This window comes from Drosophila gunungcola, unplaced genomic scaffold, assembly GCF_025200985.1.
Source record: "Drosophila gunungcola strain Sukarami unplaced genomic scaffold, Dgunungcola_SK_2 000001F, whole genome shotgun sequence".
Lineage (NCBI taxonomy): Eukaryota > Metazoa > Arthropoda > Insecta > Diptera > Drosophilidae > Drosophila > Drosophila gunungcola.
In genome coordinates this window covers 8297787-8316209 of record NW_026453197.1, presented here as the reverse complement: position 1 = coordinate 8316209, position 18423 = coordinate 8297787, and the positions used below count along the sequence as shown (strand labels likewise).

The 18423-nt window shown below is 41.4% G+C and overlaps 3 protein-coding genes across 7 annotated transcripts; 2 read left to right on the top strand and 1 right to left on the bottom strand.

The window, feature by feature from the left end:
• Positions 1 to 1202: 1202 nt before the first annotated feature.
• LOC128263094 (acetylcholinesterase) lies at positions 1203 to 10704 on the top strand. Of its 5 annotated transcripts, none has more exons than XM_052997795.1 (9): positions 1409 to 1426; positions 1535 to 1603; positions 4116 to 4288; positions 4355 to 4487; positions 5216 to 5644; positions 6173 to 7392; positions 8010 to 8321; positions 8935 to 9654; positions 10250 to 10704. In XM_052997795.1, the coding sequence occupies exons 3-8, from the start codon at positions 4122 to 4124 to the stop codon at positions 9560 to 9562; spliced, it is 2889 nt and encodes a 962-aa protein (XP_052853755.1). In that variant the 5' UTR covers positions 1409 to 1426; positions 1535 to 1603; positions 4116 to 4121; the 3' UTR covers positions 9563 to 9654; positions 10250 to 10704. The 5 variants fall into 5 exon arrangements, with proteins under 5 accessions (XP_052853754.1, XP_052853759.1, XP_052853758.1 ...); XM_052997793.1 differs by having other exon boundaries at positions 1411 to 1426; positions 1535 to 1646; XM_052997794.1 differs by lacking the exons at positions 1409 to 1426; positions 1535 to 1603 and adding an exon at positions 1203 to 1285.
• A 353-nt stretch (positions 10705 to 11057) lies between these two features.
• LOC128263093 (exosome RNA helicase MTR4) lies at positions 11058 to 14877 on the bottom strand. Its single transcript, XM_052997792.1, has 2 exons — positions 13686 to 14877; positions 11058 to 13618 (listed from the first exon to the last, which is right to left on the bottom strand). Exons 1-2 carry the CDS (start codon positions 14773 to 14775, stop codon positions 11547 to 11549), a joined length of 3162 nt encoding a protein of 1053 aa, XP_052853752.1. The 5' UTR covers positions 14776 to 14877; the 3' UTR covers positions 11058 to 11546.
• A 598-nt stretch (positions 14878 to 15475) lies between these two features.
• Positions 15476 to 17216, top strand: LOC128263095 (uncharacterized). Its single transcript, XM_052997800.1, has 3 exons — positions 15476 to 15861; positions 15934 to 16035; positions 16972 to 17216. The coding sequence occupies exons 1-3, from the start codon at positions 15601 to 15603 to the stop codon at positions 17110 to 17112; spliced, it is 504 nt and encodes a 167-aa protein (XP_052853760.1). The 5' UTR covers positions 15476 to 15600; the 3' UTR covers positions 17113 to 17216.
• The last annotated feature ends 1207 nt before the right edge of the window (positions 17217 to 18423 follow it).

Sequence of the window (18423 nt, the reverse complement as noted above, 5' to 3'; positions counted from 1 at the left end):
ACAAAGCGTGTCCATGCTCAAGTGCTTTAATTGCTTCCCGCATCTTTGACATCGGAACTTGGGTTATAATTAAAATTAGCAGCTACGCCCAAGAACCCGCTCAATAAGTCGGGGTCAAAATGTGAACTTATCGCCAATTGTCTTCGCATTGCGGGGTTCAACGCGTGAATCACAACCCATCCATATCCATCCATCGTCTGGGCTGCGTCCTATATAATAGAATTCAATTAGAAATTATGCAAAATTGTATTCCGTTTTGTCATGCAAACATAACTCATTACAACGTTATCCACAACGGAAGCCGAATTCAGAACGGTTTTCTTTGAATGACGAGACAGCAATTAGTTGGAGAAATATGTCGAATCGCATCTAACACACAAACAAACAAAAGTTCTTTTAAGAAAATATGAATCTGGTTAAGATCGTGCTTTTGAGCCCCACCATATACTTTATTAAATTTAGTAAATTACAATAACTTTAAATAATTTTAATTAATTCGTATTTAAATAATAATAACTTATGAAAGGTGGTTGTACAATAAACTGAAATTTCGATGTTATACCCCCCGACGAACGCGCTGCTTGATTTTGGCCCTCTCTCCACCCCATTCGAACCCGCTCCCCCTCTAGCACCCACGCCAAATGACTCTTCCGGACAGCTGACTGTCCCTCTCTCTCATTATCTCCCCCCGTTGCACCATGGGTAAAAAACTCGTTTTTGGTGCATAAACTCTAGTTAAATATTGGGTAATATAAATTAATTGTTGAAAAATTTTCTAAGATTTTCACTTGTAAAATTAATGAAGCGTTGAAAATAAAATGTTATAACATTTTTTAAAACTGCGAACTTTAAGCTCACTATAAAGATACAAATATACTAAACAATTCTCAGTTATAAATTAATCTACATTACTAAATACCATTGCTATGATTTCCCAATTTCAGAAATGCAAAATATATTTTTTTAACAACAAATTATCAAAAAACGATTGGTAAATTTCTAACTTCATATCTTTGAAATTGAGCGAGCTATCAGTAGTGGCCAACAAAAGTGGTGCTGGCCCATAGTGCATTCAGCGAGAGCCACTCTCTCATTATTCCTAACATTTCAGTTAACATTTCTGTAGGAAAACGATATTTTAACATTTATGTTAGGCAAAAGTATCTTGGCTTACTTTCAGATACTTTTCGTTTTTAAGACATTGTTCAGCGTTCGCGAGAGTCGGTTGGTCGGTTAGTCGGTTGTAGTTGGTCGCCGTCGTGCTATTGCGCTCACTTTTGCACAGGTGAGGGGGAGTGGAAGCGAGAGAGGAAGTGGTAGTGGAAACGGAGAGCCTTCAAAGCTGCGCGCGCCCAATACATCGAAAGAATCGTTTGGGCCAGGTGTATCTGTGTGAGTTGTTGTTGGTAACAACCCGGCACTGAGCGTGAGTGTTAACTGAGTTGCGTGCTTTGGTGTGCGTGAGACTTACCTGGTTTACCTGAGTCTGTGACTCAAAAACGGTCATTTCAGTTGCGTTTTTTCTCGTTTTCAGTCGGATTTTCGGTTGGTGCTGAATGTTTCATTTTGTTACCTTTTCGGGGCGTTGGCCAAGAAAGTTATTGTGAGTGAACAACATACCATCGAAATGAAAGAAAATGCGAATGGTAATGGTTGAAAAATTGCGATTAGATAGTGAAACGGCGGCTAGAAGCCGCAACAAGTTGCCACGGCAACGTCATCAATTGGAGCATAACTGTGAAAACAGTGAGATTAACACGCACAGAAAAAAATGCCACCTTTTTTGCTACTACCTACTATCGTGTTCAAAATAGCAAGAGTGTGATACCTTAAACAACAATCACAATACACAAATCAAAAAAACATATTGATATTGTTTTGATTTTGTTTCAAGAAAGTTAAAAGTGTTAACAATTTTCAATAAATCGTTTAAATACCCACTAAGAACTCTTATTAATACATTTAAAAATATTAAACTAATAATTAAACAAAAATTCTCAAAAGTGATTTCAAACTACTTTTAATTTTTCAAAAAATTTGTATACATATAAAAGAGATCTATAAAAACTTGAACAAAATATAGCCTTTTTTTCTGTGCAGAGTAACAACAACACCTGTGTTGTGTGGGCCAACACACAGATACACACAACCCTAGAGATATGCACACACACAGGCGCACCTGCGCTTCACTTTCAGCGTTATCGTTGCGTTTTATTGTTTGCTTTGGTGATTGCGAAAAAAGCTAAACTTCTATACAAAATGATTCATCAACGGAACAATAACAAAGTGCTAACAAAATTTCGACACGAAATTCGATATGAAAATTCCCAGCCCGTCTTGTTAAAAAAGAAAATAAAACAATGCTTGGCATATTTTTTTTGTGCAGGCGTTTGCACTTCCGTAATTTTAATAGGAACCCTTCGAGGGTTGAGAAACCGAATAGCCGGGTAACTTGAGGCCTCAACAAGCAGGTTAATGCACCCGTATCTGTGTGAGTCCTTGTGCCAGTTTTCCTACAGTCTCAGTCAAAACAATAGCATCAGCAAGATGATCTTAAATGTACATCAAACGGTGCAGATTATACAGAATATTTATTTTCGAATTTAATTTTGTTTTTAACCTTAATAAAAAAAAAGTCAGTTAAAGTTTATTCCGTTTCTTTAAAAATATCACAAATTTTTACCAATTGGTTCAGCTTGTTACTAAAACAGGAAATTCGATTATAATACTTTTAAAAGGTATCAGAGAAAGTGAGGAACATTTTTTAAATATTGGAGAGATTATCATGAATATGTATCTCTATTATGTTGACCGAAACTGTAAACCTGAATGCATATATGCAACCAGGGTAACGACACTAATGTTGCATCGATACGACTTGCATTGCCAATCAAACGCCAATAACAAAATACAAATTTAACCACCTTTGGAACAGCCAGGTGTATGTGTTTTCTCATTTTTTCTTTTATTGCATTTTCACACGTATTTAAGGGGATGGAAATAGCCGGAGTCACCTGTCACATAAATGTAATTGAGGGAATTTTTCAGTTATTAATTATCGCTTTTTTTTATTAATCTTTCGATGACTAGAAGGTACGTACAATATATATATATATATATATATATATATATATATGGACTTTTGTTAGTATTATTATTTTTCTATTTATCTGTAGACCAATTTATACACTTTTTAAGATTTATGACTTTGTCAATCTTAAATGGTTTTAGATCTTTCTTGAATAAAAGATTATTGTTGAGTCTTGTTTGTACAAAAAAAGTCAATAAATTACTAAAAAAAATAAAACATATAACAAACGATCCAATATATAAGTCAAATTGTTCGGTCGCGTATTAGCTCACCAAAAAATAAAAACAATTATACATCAGTTTTTAAAACAATTTGCTTGCTTTGCTATTGGATCACACAACCTGCAACACCCAATTTCCCCAGCTTAAACCAATTTAAAGCGATGACCTTTCTCCATTGTCGGTGCAATTAACCCATTGACGCCGATCCCAGCGCACCAGACAAGGCACGTAATCGTCAGAGTAAGGGGTCCCTCCATTTGAGCAACTCCCCATCTCAATGCCTCCATTTGGGAGTCGCACTTTATGCTGTAACTTATTTTTAGCGCATTTTTTCGAGTCAGCGTTCAAACGGGTTTGTCGGTCTCTCGGCTTCTTCTAATGCCAAGAAAGTTGAGCCAGCGACGTAATGGAAAACCAGTTTGGTCACTCTTACTCGGAGCTCGGATCGAGATTTGTTATTATTCTGTTTGTTTATACTTTTATAGAGCTCAAGAATTGTTGGGTTGGCCATAAATGTAAGAGTTTCCGAAACACATTTTTCTCAAATATCAAGATTGTTTATTGAACAAAGAGTTTAGAAATAACAGATTTAAAGTATAATTTTGGTTTTTATTTGTATCGGCTTGTGTTTGTTTTGGATAACAGCTTTGTAAAAGGAGAGACTTTTTAGACGCTCTGGTATATGAATAATAATAATGAAAACAAATACAAAACTACAATTACAATTTGAGCAAAAGCTTCTATAATTAACACATTTCACACGTTTTGTAACTTAAATAACTATTGTCTGTTTATTTTTTCAGATCACCATGATGCACAAATTAAAATATCGCGATAAATTAAAATGGGTTTTAGCCCTGCCCCTGCTGATTTGCACCTTTTTTATGCAAACGGAGGCACAAACAAGGGATCCAAGATTTTATTCGCGGCCAGGCGTTGACTATCATTGGCCAAATCCAGGTGATCCAGATTACAGGTGAGTCATATTTTCATATTTTCAGTTTAACTTATCAACTTTTCCACTTACGTTTTGCAACTACAGAACTTACACGTTCAACGATCGCCGATATGGTCATTATCAGCCAAATGGTTTTGGAGCCAACTATCCGGGCAGAAATCCCCCAGGGCAATATCCCCAAGGAATGCCAAACGAAGATCGTTTTCGATTTGATCCGGTAAGCAAAAAAAAACAATATACAAATTTCAATTACTCAAATTTTTGTACGATTTTTTGTAGTTATATTAGTCTTTTTAGTGTAAAACATATGATAACCCTTGGTTAAAGCTGAAACAAATTTTAAAAAATAAAAATTTGTTTAAAATTTATATTTCTATAAAAACAAACATTTTATTCCTAATATGATTGAAATATTAAAGTTCAAATATATTATACGAATAGGAAAAAAAGAATTAAAATTAAAAGAATAATGTTCATATTTGTAAAATTAAACCTTGTATTTTGGATCCTAATTTAAACTTAATAACCAGCCAAACAATATATACTCTGATCAAATTAATAAGAAAAACTGTATATCAAACATTGAATCAAACTTTGTTAAACGATCTACACTTTGTTCTGTGCTCCCAACCCGCGCCTAATCAATTAAATTCAGTGACACAAAAAACTGACCCCTATACCAAAGAACCGAACCGAACCGAGATGATACGATCCATAGATGAACAATGCCAAGTCATTGAGGGAGATAGAGTTTGTCCGATCAGCAGATCTCGTTCCAATATCAAAGCAATAATCTTAATTAAGTTTTCATGTCAGCGAACGGAGCCAAAGGCGACTTAATCAATTACACATGTCGCCCATGCACCGATCGGCTTAGAGTCTCTAATTGTTCAACCATGTGAAAGGGGCTAATGATGGTCTTCATTTCTTTTGCCCCAATCGCAGAACGATCCCAATGCACGGACCCAGTTCCCGGGAGTTTTGGCCGGATGGCGAGAGGATCTGCAGGGCAAACAGCGTCGCGACTCCTTGACCCTTGAACGGGATGTGTTCGTGACCACAAACTATGGCCAGGTGCAGGGCTTCAAGGTGTACATGTACGACAATCCCGATCCCAAGTCCTTCTACCGACCCTACCACTCCACCGTGGATCGGGTGATGGGCGAGTGCTCGGTCTTCCTGGGCATCCCCTACGCCATGCCGCCCACTTTCGAGGGCAGGTTCAAGCCACCCCGCGTCCACCGCGGATGGCAGCTGGTCCAGGCCGTCGACTTCGGACCCGCCTGCCCTCAGCCGGTCCGCTACACCGGCGCCACCAAGGGAGTCATGGACATGGACGAGGATTGCCTCTACTTGAACGTCTATTCACCCAAGGTAAGTTGAGATATAACCATGCTCTTAAAATTGCCATACAGTTTAATTACAACTAAAGGATAGTTTTTAAACTTAAGCGCTATTTGCTTGTTTTTATTGAATCTGTACCTCAAAATAGTTTTAAAATAAAAGAAATAACATAATTTTGCCTAACTCAGCGAAATGCCTTAATTTCTTAATACCACGAAAGCATTAAAACGAAACTTATGTGGTTTAAAAATAAGGCTTTAGACTACAATTCTATACACTTCGGTATAGAAATAAAACTAAAACAATAGGGGTTTACTTATTAAAACTAAACTTTCAGTTTTTTTTTTTGGGCTTACATTTAATCTGTGCTGTGTAACAGCAGAAAAGTGATGAGTGCCAAGTGAAAATAAAACTTACTCTATGTGGGTTATTTTCAAGACACACTTACTAAAACTAAATTTGAATTTTTTTTTTTTGGTGCACATTATTTAAAAGACCATAATTTGTAAGAAACCCAATTAGTTGTCAGTTAATCAATATGCTATATCATTTCTACAGACTGGCGCTGGCGTGGCTCAGAAGTACCCGGTGATGGTGTACATCCATGGCGGGGAGTTCATCCGCGGAGCGTCGAACTTGTTCCAGGGACATGTGCTGGCCTCCTTCTACGACGTGGTGGTGGTGACGCTGAACTACCGCCTTGGTGCCCTGGGATTCCTGTCGACGGGCGACGAGAACTCGCCCGGGAACTACGGAATCCTGGATCAGGCGATGGCGCTGCGTTGGGTGCACGACAACATCGAGTTCTTCAACGGCGATCGGGACTCCATAACGCTGTTTGGTCCCGGAGCAGGTGGTGCGTCCGCCGGTCTTCTGATGGTGGCACCGCAGACGCGGAATATCGTGAGGCGGGTTATCGCCCAGTCGGGATCGGCTTTGGCGGATTGGGCCCTGATCCAGGACAAGTACCGGGCCCAAAACACAAGCCGTGTGCTGGGACAAGTGCTGGGCTGCTCGATTGAGTCGTCGTGGAAGCTGGTCAACTGCCTGCGCACCGGACGCAGTTTCTATGAGCTGGGCAACGCGGAGTTTGCCCCCCAAGTGGGCAGTTTTCCCTGGGGTCCGGTTCTGGACCACAACTTCACGCTGCCCGGCGACGATTGGTACGAGGGCTGGCGCGAGAAGGACTGGCGCTTCCTCACCCAAACGCCGGAGACACTCATCCGGGCCGGCAAGTTCAACCGGAACATCCAGTACATGACGGGCGTCACCACGCAGGAGGCGGCCTTCTTTGTGGCCCAAAATGAATCGCTAAGTCCGTACTACGAGCTGGATGGGCGGTTCTTTGACCAGAAGATACGCGAACACGTCTTTCGATACAACTATACGCTGAATCCGAACGGAGTCTATGAGGCCATCAAATACATGTACACGTTCTGGCCGGATCCCAACAACAACACCATCATCCGGGATCAGTATATCAACATGCTCAGCGATCTGTACTACCGGGCACCGGTGGACCAGATGGTCAAGCTGATGCTCGAGCAAAAGGTGCCCGTCTACATGTACGTGCTGAACACCACCGTGGAGGCACTGAATCTACCGCAGTGGCGGAAGTATCCCCACGACACGGAGAGGTACTTCCTCACCGGAGCCCCCTTCCTAGACACCGAGTTCTTTCCCAAGAAGGAGCACCTGCAGCGCAACATGTGGACGGACAACGATCGCAACATGAGCCACTTCTTCATGCAGACCTACTCCAACTTTGCCAGATACGGGTGAGTCACTAAACGATTTATTACAATTTTAATTAATATCTGCCTCGCATGGCGGGGCTTAAGTACTGATAACCATTAACGTAGTTCAATTAACGTAAAGACATCAAATTGCTAAAGTTGAGACTATTATACCTCTTTCAAACTTGTTAAATTAAAATGTTTTGTTATTTTTAAGGTTTATTAATTTTTAATTGTGCTTCTATGACCACCTTTGTATGATTATTTAATTTTTTTTAATATTTATTTAAATCATCTTCAAGTCGAATATAAAATTAATAACAAATTGCTTTGAATTTTGCTTAAAAAAATTTTTATTTATAATGGTTTCTATGAAAATCGAAAGAAAAACATTAAAATCATTATTGTTTTTAATTTTCACCATCATTCACCAGCAATAACTTATAAGTTTCAATTTCGCTAAAAATCATCATTGAAATTTGTTTATTTGTTTATCTTTTCTTGTTTGTATTGGAAATACACTGTAACTTCTTTAGTTTGTAACTTTTTGTTTAATATTCATGAGCTTACATTTTGTTGTAAGGAAATGTCTATCATGGATCAATTCCTTCCCAATTTCGAACTTGGTAAATTCTCAACCCCATCCATTTATATTTCAGCAATCCGACGCCCCAACAGGTGCTGGGCATGCACTTCCAGCGAGCGTACCAGGGCGAGATTCGCTACCTGAACATCAACACCACGTTCAACTCGTCCATCCTGCTGAACTACCGGCAGACGGAGTGCGCCTTCTGGACGCAGTATCTGCCCACGGTGATCGGGGTGCTGGTGCCCACATATCCTCCCACCACGGAGTATTGGTGGGAGCCCAAGGAACCGCTGCAGATCGCCTTCTGGAGCATGTCGGTGACCTGCTTCTTCCTCATTGTCCTGGTGGTCATCTGCTGCATCATGTGGCGCAACGCCAAGCGGTAAGTTTGGGAATGAGTGATTCCAGGAATATAATCTACAATGGTAAAAAATAAAAAAAGATTTAATAAATACAAATACTTCATACTTCTTTTTTCTTTTTTTTTTAAAGTAGAAGTACTTTAAAGTTTCATTTGTTTTCTTCTTTACAAACTATATAACAATAATAACGAATTTATACCATGTTATTACTAATATAGAAATTTTTAACACAGCAATTCTTTATCGCTAATTTTGATTTTTGAATTGATTTGATTTTTGATTTTTATCTATTCCTTTTTTAAGTTATTTTAAATATTACACAATATATTTTGTATTTATTTTATTTGACTATTTTTGGCATAGATTTTACATCTGAAAACTTGTTATTAATTAAAGCCACATCAAACTTAAATAAAAAACATTTAAAGCAAATTGGACCCATTTTTTATCAAATGTTTTCCTCACTTATTCAAATATTTAACTCTTAAAAAAACCAATTAATTTAATACTAATTTAAATTAATTAATTAAATATAACAATTTAATTTAAATATGTAATATATATAATATATATATATATATATTTTTCTTTTTTATTATTCAAATTTTTAATCAGTCTATAAATCCTTTTCAGCCAATCGGATCGCTTCTACGACGAGGATGTCTTCATCAATGGCGAGGGCTTGGAACCGGAAGCGGATGCTCGGGGTGTGGACAACGCCCACATGGTGACCAACCATCATGCGCTGCGCTCCCGCGACAACATCTACGAGTACCGGGACTCACCCTCCTCTAAGACGCTGGCCAGCAAGGCGCACACGGACACCACCTCGCTGCGATCACCCAGTTCGCTGGCCATGACCCAGAAGTCCAGCAGCCAGGCCTCGCTTAAGTCGGGGATCTCTCTGAAGGAGACCAATGGCCACCTGGTCGTCAAGTCGAGCGATCGGGCCGCCACTCCACGGGCCCAGCCAAATGGGAATGGCCACGGATCTCCGGCCAAGTTGGCGGCTCCCGTGGAGGAGAAGCGTCTGCTGCAGCCACTGTCCAGCACTCCGGTGCCGCAACTGCAGTCGGAGCCAGCCAAAAGGGTTCCAGCCGCCGCCGCCGCCAGTGTCTCTGGGAGCAGTCGAAGTACCACGCCAGTGCCCTCCGCACGGAGCACCACCACCCACACCACCACGGCCACGCTGAGTTCGCAGCCAGCGGCACAGCCCAGACGAACCCACCTGGTGGAGGGAGTGCCTCAGACATCCGTCTAAGTAACCGCTCTCTAAGCGCGGGATGCGCTTAGGGAGTCAGCCAAATCGTCCAATAACCGAGCATGTCGATGATCCCACAAGGGAACGTGAAGGTAGGTTCCACTGTAGTCCTTTTTGAATACCACTTTTAGCTAGAAAATACGAAATAGAAAATTACTAAAGACTATATCTGCTATTAAAAAAATTAATTAAGTTAAAAAATAATCAAAACTGGACTTCAAATAGCCCCGAAAGCCTTAAAATAAATAGGATTTTACATTAAATTAAGTGCCTTTATCTCTTATTACCCATTAAAAAATTAAATAACAAATTTATCCGGATTTTGTATAGCCTTGAATGCCTTTTACATAAGTCTATAAGTCGTCTTTATCATGCTAAATAAGAATATTTCCCATTTTATCTACAAGTTAGTACCTTTATCTTATCAAATAAAATCTTGCATAGGCTAAAAAATAAATAAAACTGGATTTTGTATAGCCTCGAAAGCCTTAAAAGATTGTTTTACCAAAGATTATAAAGTCTACGTGTTAATCCCTAATCACTTATTAAAGAAAGAAAAAGGGTTATATTTATATTTATTTTTTTATTTAAATTTATTTATCTTATTTTTACCTCTTTTAATCCCTCCTTACTGTTTTCGATTTCAATCAAATCCAATATTTATCTATACCTTTTTTTACATTACAGTTCTTCCTGGGACTTCAATTAATATTAGCTAGTTGTTTTCCGAAAAATGTAAGTTTAATTTTTGTATTTATAATACGTTTTTAAATAGATCTGTGAGATCTCAGTTTTGAGTTGTAGCATAGGCAAAACCTATATTCGTAACATATTGTTTTAAGTTTATTTGTTCGTAAGTTTGATAACCCAACGAATACAAATCCATATCAATGACATTCCATAGCCTTATAATCGGCCTCTAATTGTACATATACAAATATAATAAAATATATGTATATTAGTATTATTTAATAATAAGATATACAAGAGTTCTGCTAAAACTGTCACTTCCAAGAGATTAGTTAGATAAACTTTTAATTGCAATAAAAGCAAACAGAAGTGACAGTAATATCGAATGAATGTGTAAAGATAGTATATAAAATGTGACAAATGTTATAGAACAAAAATAAAGTAACATTAAAGTAACAAAAAAAGTAATTAAATTATTAAAAATCCATAACATTGTCGCGTCCCTTAGCATAAGATTACCATGTAAAACATTAGATTTTAGCCACTCCCACACATCATCAAGAGCAATACCTACAGTTCTTGTAATTGTCTGCGATGGATCCATCCACATCCATGTACCGACTAAGTGTGCCTTTCGTTTAAATAGACCTACGTTTAGTTATACGTTTTGTATATGTTTTATGTGTCGCATATAAGCCAACAATGACCATACAAAATCAGTGTGAACCGTCCAATAACTTTATGTTTTCATAAGTATCGTGTACACTTATATTTCTTGTATATATTTTCATTTGAAAGCATAATGTATTAACACTTTATATGTTTTTATTTACTCTAGTTTAGTTTAATGTATCTGTCCCGAAATAAAATATTATTAATTTACTTTATGTTGTTTTGTGAAGTGCTTTTGTTTGTTTTATTAATCAAATATCTGGTTATGAATATATTATCGTCTGCTTTGCAATATCTAATAACCATCCAGAGTTATTCGTGAAACTTACGCAGAAATAAAACAAATATACATCATACATTCTTAATTATCAAGGTATGATTGCTTTTATTCACTTCTGTTGTCATATAATCATTGAAAATATACAAAGGATGTCGGTTCCGTACTTGAACTGTCTTAACCTAAGATTAGTTTCAAGTTTTTCAAATCCTAAGATACACGAAACCCTTTTAAGCTTTTCGTTTCCGAAAAATACTACTTTTTTTGCAGAAATCAAGCCAAAATCGACTCCAAAAACCTAATTGGAACGGGAAACAATGCCTTAAAATAGCTTTTCCTAAAGTCTTACAGATACAACGAGGCGGCAAAGACAATGTCGCGCTTGAGCAGCCGAATGCCCTCGGAGAACTTGTTCTCCAGGTCCGTGTTGCCGATCGTCTTGGAGGCCTGGCACATCTGGCGCAGCAGCTCCTCCAGGCGGCGCATGCACCGAATGATGGAGCCCTCGAAGATGTCGGTCATCTTGCAGACGGCCAGGAAGCTGGAGCCCTTGCACCAGGCCAGCACCACGTCCATGAGGAAGGGCTTGAACTTGTCCACATACGAGTCGGCGTCCAGATCCAGCTTGCACTCGGTGGAGACCTTGGCGATGCGCCGTGCCAGATCCTGCATGGAGCGCAGTGGTCCCGACAGCTCCGTCGCGCTTTTCGGCGACTCACTGGACTTCTCGTCGCACACGAAGCAGGAGAGCAGCGACACCGCTTGCGGAGCGGTCAAGTCGTTGAACACCCCGTTGAAAATCATCTCGGTCATTAGCAGCTCGTCCGCCGAGCTCAGTTCGCAGGCCACGCGACCCTTGAACTCGATGACGTCGCCCGGCTTGCAGTAGCCCATGCGGCGGAGCACGCGCTTGCGGTGCTTCAGCTCCTCCATCTGCAGCAGACTGCGCGCGGCCTTCAGCTCGGCCTTCAGGTCTTGCAGCTCCTTCTGCAGCTGCACCTTGTCCTGGTAGCGCCGGTGGATGTGCTCCAGCTCCGGCGACTTGTGCAGCGGATGCTCCTCCAGGCGCGCCTCAAACTGGCTGATGGTGTCCACAATGGTGCGGAACTCCTTCTCCTTGATGTTCATGTCGTCGATGGGATTGAGGACCGGCGGCCCCAGGGGGAATCGCTTCTTGGCCTCCTGGATGGTCTTTAGCACGGCCCTCCGATTGTCCGCGCTGCGCAGATCGTTGGGGAAGTACACACGGATCGAGCTGATCTGGGTGATGAGCGTGTGCGCCACGGGCACCACCTCCATGCAGCCCCGTTCGTTGGGGCGACAGGGCTCCGTGTCGCCGGTCTTGGCCGCCGCCTCGCTCACGTGCAGCAGCACATCGATGGTGACGCTGGGCTCGCACTTCAGCGGATTCTTGCGGCTCTGGTCCTGCTTCTTGAAGTTCAGCACGATGCCCCAGTCGTACTCCTGCGAGCCGGCGGACACCTTGACCAGGCGGCCCGGCTGCAAGAAGGGCAGCAGATACTGCGGCTTCGTTAGCCACTGGCGGAACTCCTTGCCATGGTGATCCAGCTGGGAGCGTATGTGGTGGTAGGAGGCGATGTTGTGCTCATCCTTGATGCTCAGCTTATTCAGCTCTAGGGTCTTTTGCTCCACCTGATCATGCAGGCCGGGCAGAGCGGCCTGGTTCTGGAACTGGTAGAAGCTGCGCTCCAGCATGTACTCCGGATTGATCTCCTCCACGCGCAGCAGGTTCAGCACCATGTTGTAGGTGAGATGGAAGGCCGAGTTGATCGGATCCGCCTTGCCCTGCACAATGTCGCGGCCCACGGCCGGCGACACCTTCTCGTCGATCATCAGGATGACGATGCCCTTGTCATCCAATCCGCGACGGCCGGCGCGTCCCGCCATCTGGATGTACTCGCCGGAGCTGATCCACCGGAAGTCCTTGCCGTCAAACTTTCGCGGTGCCGTAAACAGCACCGTCCTGGCCGGCATGTTGAGGCCCATGGCAAAGGTTTCGGTGGCGAACAGGGCCTTGATCAGACCCTCGCCGAAGAGGATCTCGATGGTCTCCTTGAGGATGGGCAGCAGACCGCCATGATGGATGCCAATGCCGCGGCGCAGCAAGGGCAGCACGTTCTCCACCTGCGGCAGGCGGCGGTCCTCCTCCGAGAGCACATCCATGGCATTGTTGAAGACCTCGTCCACCAGCTTCTTCTCATCCGGCGTATTGAAGTCCAGCTTGGCCATCTGCATGGCATAGACCTCGCAGTCCTTCTTGCTGAACGAGAATATGATGACCGGCGCAAAGTTGCGCTCCATGATCATCTTGACGATCTTAAAGATGTTCGTCTGTCCGGCATTGTGGCCCTTGATGCCGCCATTGCGTCCCTTTTGATCGCCCTTGCCAGCCTCACCTGGAAGAAGTGTGAATGTTAGGACAAGGATTTCATTTGATTTAGATATATATATATATATGTGTACCCGCATTAGCCAGCACAGCCATTGCGGTGGTGAAGTTGTCCTCCTTGAACTGCCCCTTCTCGTCGACGATGAGGTGGATGCCATCGCCGCCGGCCGGGAAGATGTAGTGCTGGAGCGGCGTGGGCCGGTAGTCGGTGTAGACCACGTGACACGGCTGCTTGTGTAGGTGGCAGACCCACTCGGCGAACTGCCGGGCATTGGGAATGGTGGCCGAGAGGAAGACGTAGCGCACGTTGTCCGGCAGCAGGATGAGCGTCTCCTCCCAGACGACGCCGCGCTCCTTGTCGCGCATGTAGTGGATCTCGTCGAAGATCACCCAGCCCACCTCGCGCATGATCTCACTGCCGCGGTACAGCATGTTCCGCAGGATCTCCGTGGTCATGATCAGGCAGGAGGCCGAGGGATTGATGGTCACATCGCCGGTGACCAGGCCCACGTCCTTGAACTCGTCGGTGAACTCGCGGAACTTCTGGTTGGACAGCGCCTTGATGGGCGTGGTGTAGATGACGCGCTGCTTGGCGGCCAGCGACTTGGCAATGGCGTACTCCGCCACCACGGTCTTGCCCGCCGACGTGTGGGCCGAGACCAGGACACTCTGGCTGTTGTCGATGCACAGGATGGCCTGGCGCTGGAAGGGATCGAGCACGAAGGGGTACTCCTTGCTGGGAACGCCGCTGAACGGCTGCAGGGGTATGTACTCCTGGTCGGGATGGGCGGCCACCTCGTGCGTGCAGGACTTCGGTGCGTCCAGCAGGTGGGTCACAATCCGGGTGCGCAGGGCCTCCAAGGCGGCGGAATCATCCACATCGAGGGTGCGAGTGGGTTCCTCGTCCTCATCTTCCTCCTCCTCCGCCTCCGCAACCACCACATCCTCCGACTCATCCTTTCTCAGGCGCTTGGTGGGCTCCTCTTCCTGACCCTCCTGCTCGACTTCTTTAGAGGATTTCGCTGCATTCTTAGTCTGCGCCTGCCTTTTGCTTGCCTTTTTGGCACCTTCGCTCCCCGAGGGCTCCTCATCCAGGTTGATCACCGGTGGCGGCACCTCCGGCGCCACTTCGTCGAAGCAGTCGAACAGCTCGTCTATATCCATGCCTCAATTCGCGTTTATTGTCTATTTTTTACAAACAATTTCAACACACGCCGCAAAACATGTGAAGCTCCGATAACACGATAACAATGGATATCGATTCCGCAAATTGTTTAGTGCTGCCTATCTGACTTTTTTCGGGGGGAAATCTAGCTATTTATTGAACCGAAGCAAAATGTTATTCTTAATAATCATTTAATTAGGTTACTTTCGAATATTATTAAACAATTAGGTACAATTATTTGGGTACAAATATTGCTATACACAACTAAATATTTACAAATTTAAAAATCCTTGGTATTTAGAAATCCTTTTAAAATGTAGGCCATACGAAATAGTTGTCTTGAACCACGAAAAGGTTACAAAATGTAAATATAAAACAAATTATATGAATTAAAACAAACAAAAAACATTATCACATAAGAAGAGGCCTTTATCAACAAAAAATAAAATAGTCAAAATTCCCTCATAGCCTGAAATCAACTTTTCCATTTAAACTACTACTTTTCCTTTAAAAAAATTTTTGATCTGATACGTTATTATTGCCAAAATTACAAATTTGGTTAAAACTGAATGCTAAGAAGTTAGTTATAATTCTTAATTTGTGTAGAAATATAAATTCATTTTTTTTAACGAACACGTTTTTGAAATAGCTGGTTCCGGACTGGTTCCGGTTCGCATTCGGAACTGATATGAAGTATACTTTATGGTCACACTGGTCCGCACAGCTGTTCTGTTTTTTTTCATTGCGTCTGCCCGATTAAATTATACAATTGTTGGCGTTTTCCGACGTCCACATCGCAAAAGTCCACATAGAATCCGTGTAAAATGGTGGCCGCAGCTGGAGGTGCCTCGGATACGGGCGGCGTGAAGCCGATGGCCATTGCCGGCCGGATGGTGCGCGAGCGGGAGCGCCTGATTGGAATGCTGCCGGAGGAGCGCGCTTGGCGAAAACAGTGGCTGAAGGATCAGGAGCTGCACCACGGACCCCGCAAAGTGCCGGCCCTGGAGCTGGAACTCAACAATCCCATCAAGCGCTTCTATCGCGCCCCTCTGGACAAGGTGTGCAACGTTTTGGAACCCGTCCTGGTGAGTTATTAGCACAGGCATTATGTAATCACTTGTTTCTGATCGGAGGAGTAACGCTTGCTCGGATTACAGGGCTTCCAGCGGGCATTCACCGTGCGCTACTGGACCGGAAAGGCACTGCTCGCCCTCACCGGAATCTACGCCGGCGCCTACTACTTCAAGTACAACCAGAATGTGAGTAATGGGTCAAGGATTCCACTTAGCTGAGCTGCAAGTGAATCATTTCGAATTGCTTCCTGGAATTGGAGTACTGAATGGTTCCTTGTTGTACTCCTTGAAAAAGAGTGTTGAAAAGACAGTAATGGACATATTTTCGATCCTGCTAACCCTCTACTATAATCATAAAAGGCATGTCCTTTAGTTTCTTTGAAATTTACTTTAGCAGTAAAACGCATTTATATGCAGTTTAAAAGCCACGAGGATCAAACCAATGTGTTGCTACCCTAAGCATATTTACTCCAAATAGAATTGGTAGAAGACAAACATTTAAAACCCTTTTTGGGGGATATATACTGCTGAACAAGACACTTTAAATTGTAATGTATATGATGAAGTCCGCCTAAAAAGTCGTAACAAAAAATGGTTACTAGGTCTTTAAGCTATTCTCAGTTTTGAAGAATGCCTACATATTTAGGACTAGACTAACAGTTAAAATTAAAATCATTATATCTACACGTTCGCGTAGAGTGAAGGGCTACTAAAAATAAAATATTGCAATGATGATATAAGCTGCTAAAACAATAATTATCCTATATGACAACCAAGGAATCACTTTGGAAGTTGAAATGACCTAAGGAGAGATGTATTTTTAAGTACAAGTTTATGAATCCATTACTTTAAAACAATCAATTTATATCGATCGTTCCATTAAATGTTGTACTATTTACATGAACTATGCTGAGAATACCCATCTATATATTTAACACCTGAAAATACTTCCTGATCATGTATTTTCTCCGCCTGAAACTGAGATACAAAGCTTACGATGAGCTATGCTTAGAAGTACATGTTTTTTGCCTTGTAATATTGATTTTTAAACAGCTTTTTCAACCTTTGAGATTGAAGATAATGTAATAATCCCACTACTTAACCCCACTACTTTCATTACAGGACTGGACCCGCAAGGGCGGATGGCGTGTGATCCACTCGCGCAAGGCGTGCGTTCCCGGAGATGAGGGCTATCCCAAGGTCTCCGACCGTTCGGCGCCTGCCGATTACGCGGCCCGCGGATTCAAACAGTCGCCTCTGTAAACTGAAGCTCGCCCTCGAACTGGCTTAGTGATTTTTCTTAAGTTTGAAACGTAAATTAATAATATCAAAACAAAAATCGCAATAAATATGGAAACGAAAACACAGAGGAGGAAATTAAGAGAGTGGATGGATTGTGGTTTTGCCATTGCTTCGCTGCTGAAGAAGACGTTTTTCTGCTGTGCTCGGCAATTGTTTTTTTTTTTTTGGCTTTTAATTTGACGAAAAGCTGCCTAAGCAGTTTGCCGGTGTGCTCAATTCGCTGAAATTATCGGCCACTTTCTTTTATTTGCTTTTTCGAGCTTGCGAAGTAACCAGGCTGCGGTTGAACCTCCAAGAAAATGAGATTTTCTAAAAAGGTGTGGCAATTGGCATTCAAACAAATAAAAAGGACAAGTAAACTAAACTACATATATATGAATATAAATTCTAAAAACTATAAATAAATATAAAATAGTAGAGGTGCTCAAAATATTAATATGTATACATATATATATTTTAATAACTAGCGCCTAAGTGGTCTTTTTAAAAAATTCGACTTCCAATTTAATCAGCGATTAAATAAAACCAAGTTCTTAATCTGATTAAAATAACAACAAACAAAATAAAACGGATTTTTAATTTAATAAGAAGTGTTTATATAAATCAATAAAACTTGACATCCGAAGTTATTTATTAACGGATAAGAAATATTTAAAAGAATAATTTATTTATAATTTTAAATTAAATCAACAAAACTGGATATCATTATTCATTAACTAATGAAAACCCGTTACACAAAATTACTCTTAAAAAATACTATTTTAAATTCAAAATAGAGCGCGCAAAAAAAGTGGTTGCCCTAATTTATTTTAAAAAGTTTTTTCAAAAAAAGTAAATAAAAACAAAGATTCTATAGTAATTACTTTATAATCAAATAACCTGTTGTGCGTAAGGAAGTTAAGAACCGATAAATAAATATTTATTTTAATAAAAGTTTCAAGTTCAAAAAAGGCGCGTTGAAGAAGCGCATGGCTAAATTGACATAATTAAGAGTTGCATAAGATAAATACTTAAACGCAAGTTTAATTTAATTTAAATCTTGTGAGGTGAACAATGCAAATCAAGAATTAAATTATTAAGTTAAAGTTCATAACAAAAATTGACACACACTAAAAATTTCAAATTTAAACAAAGACCGCGTTTATTGAAAATGTGAAACAATTTTGATTGTGAGTTTAATGTGCTTGAGAAAAACGTATTTTTCATTTGATATTAATAAAAAATCGGGAAATCGCAATACTAATGGGGTGAAGTGAACTTAAAAAGTTTCAA

Bases quoted from the DNA above. Each gene is read 5' to 3' on its own strand.
- LOC128263095 (XM_052997800.1), top strand. From the start codon at position 15,601: ATGGTGGCCGCAGCTGGAGGTGCCTCGGATACGGGCGGCGTGAAGCCG. The intron at 15,862-15,933 runs GTGAGTTATTAG...CTCGGATTACAG, and splicing joins ACGTTTTGGAACCCGTCCTG to GGCTTCCAGCGGGCATTCAC. The intron at 16,036-16,971 runs GTGAGTAATGGG...CTTTCATTACAG, and splicing joins ACTTCAAGTACAACCAGAAT to GACTGGACCCGCAAGGGCGG.
- LOC128263094 (XM_052997793.1), top strand. The intron at 4,488-5,215 runs GTAAGCAAAAAA...CCCCAATCGCAG, and splicing joins ATCGTTTTCGATTTGATCCG to AACGATCCCAATGCACGGAC. The intron at 5,645-6,172 runs GTAAGTTGAGAT...TCATTTCTACAG, and splicing joins TGAACGTCTATTCACCCAAG to ACTGGCGCTGGCGTGGCTCA.
- LOC128263093 (XM_052997792.1), bottom strand. From the start codon at position 14,775: ATGGATATAGACGAGCTGTTCGACTGCTTCGACGAAGTGGCGCCGGAG. The intron at 13,619-13,685 runs GTACACATATAT...CACTTCTTCCAG, and splicing joins GGCTGTGCTGGCTAATGCGG to GTGAGGCTGGCAAGGGCGAT.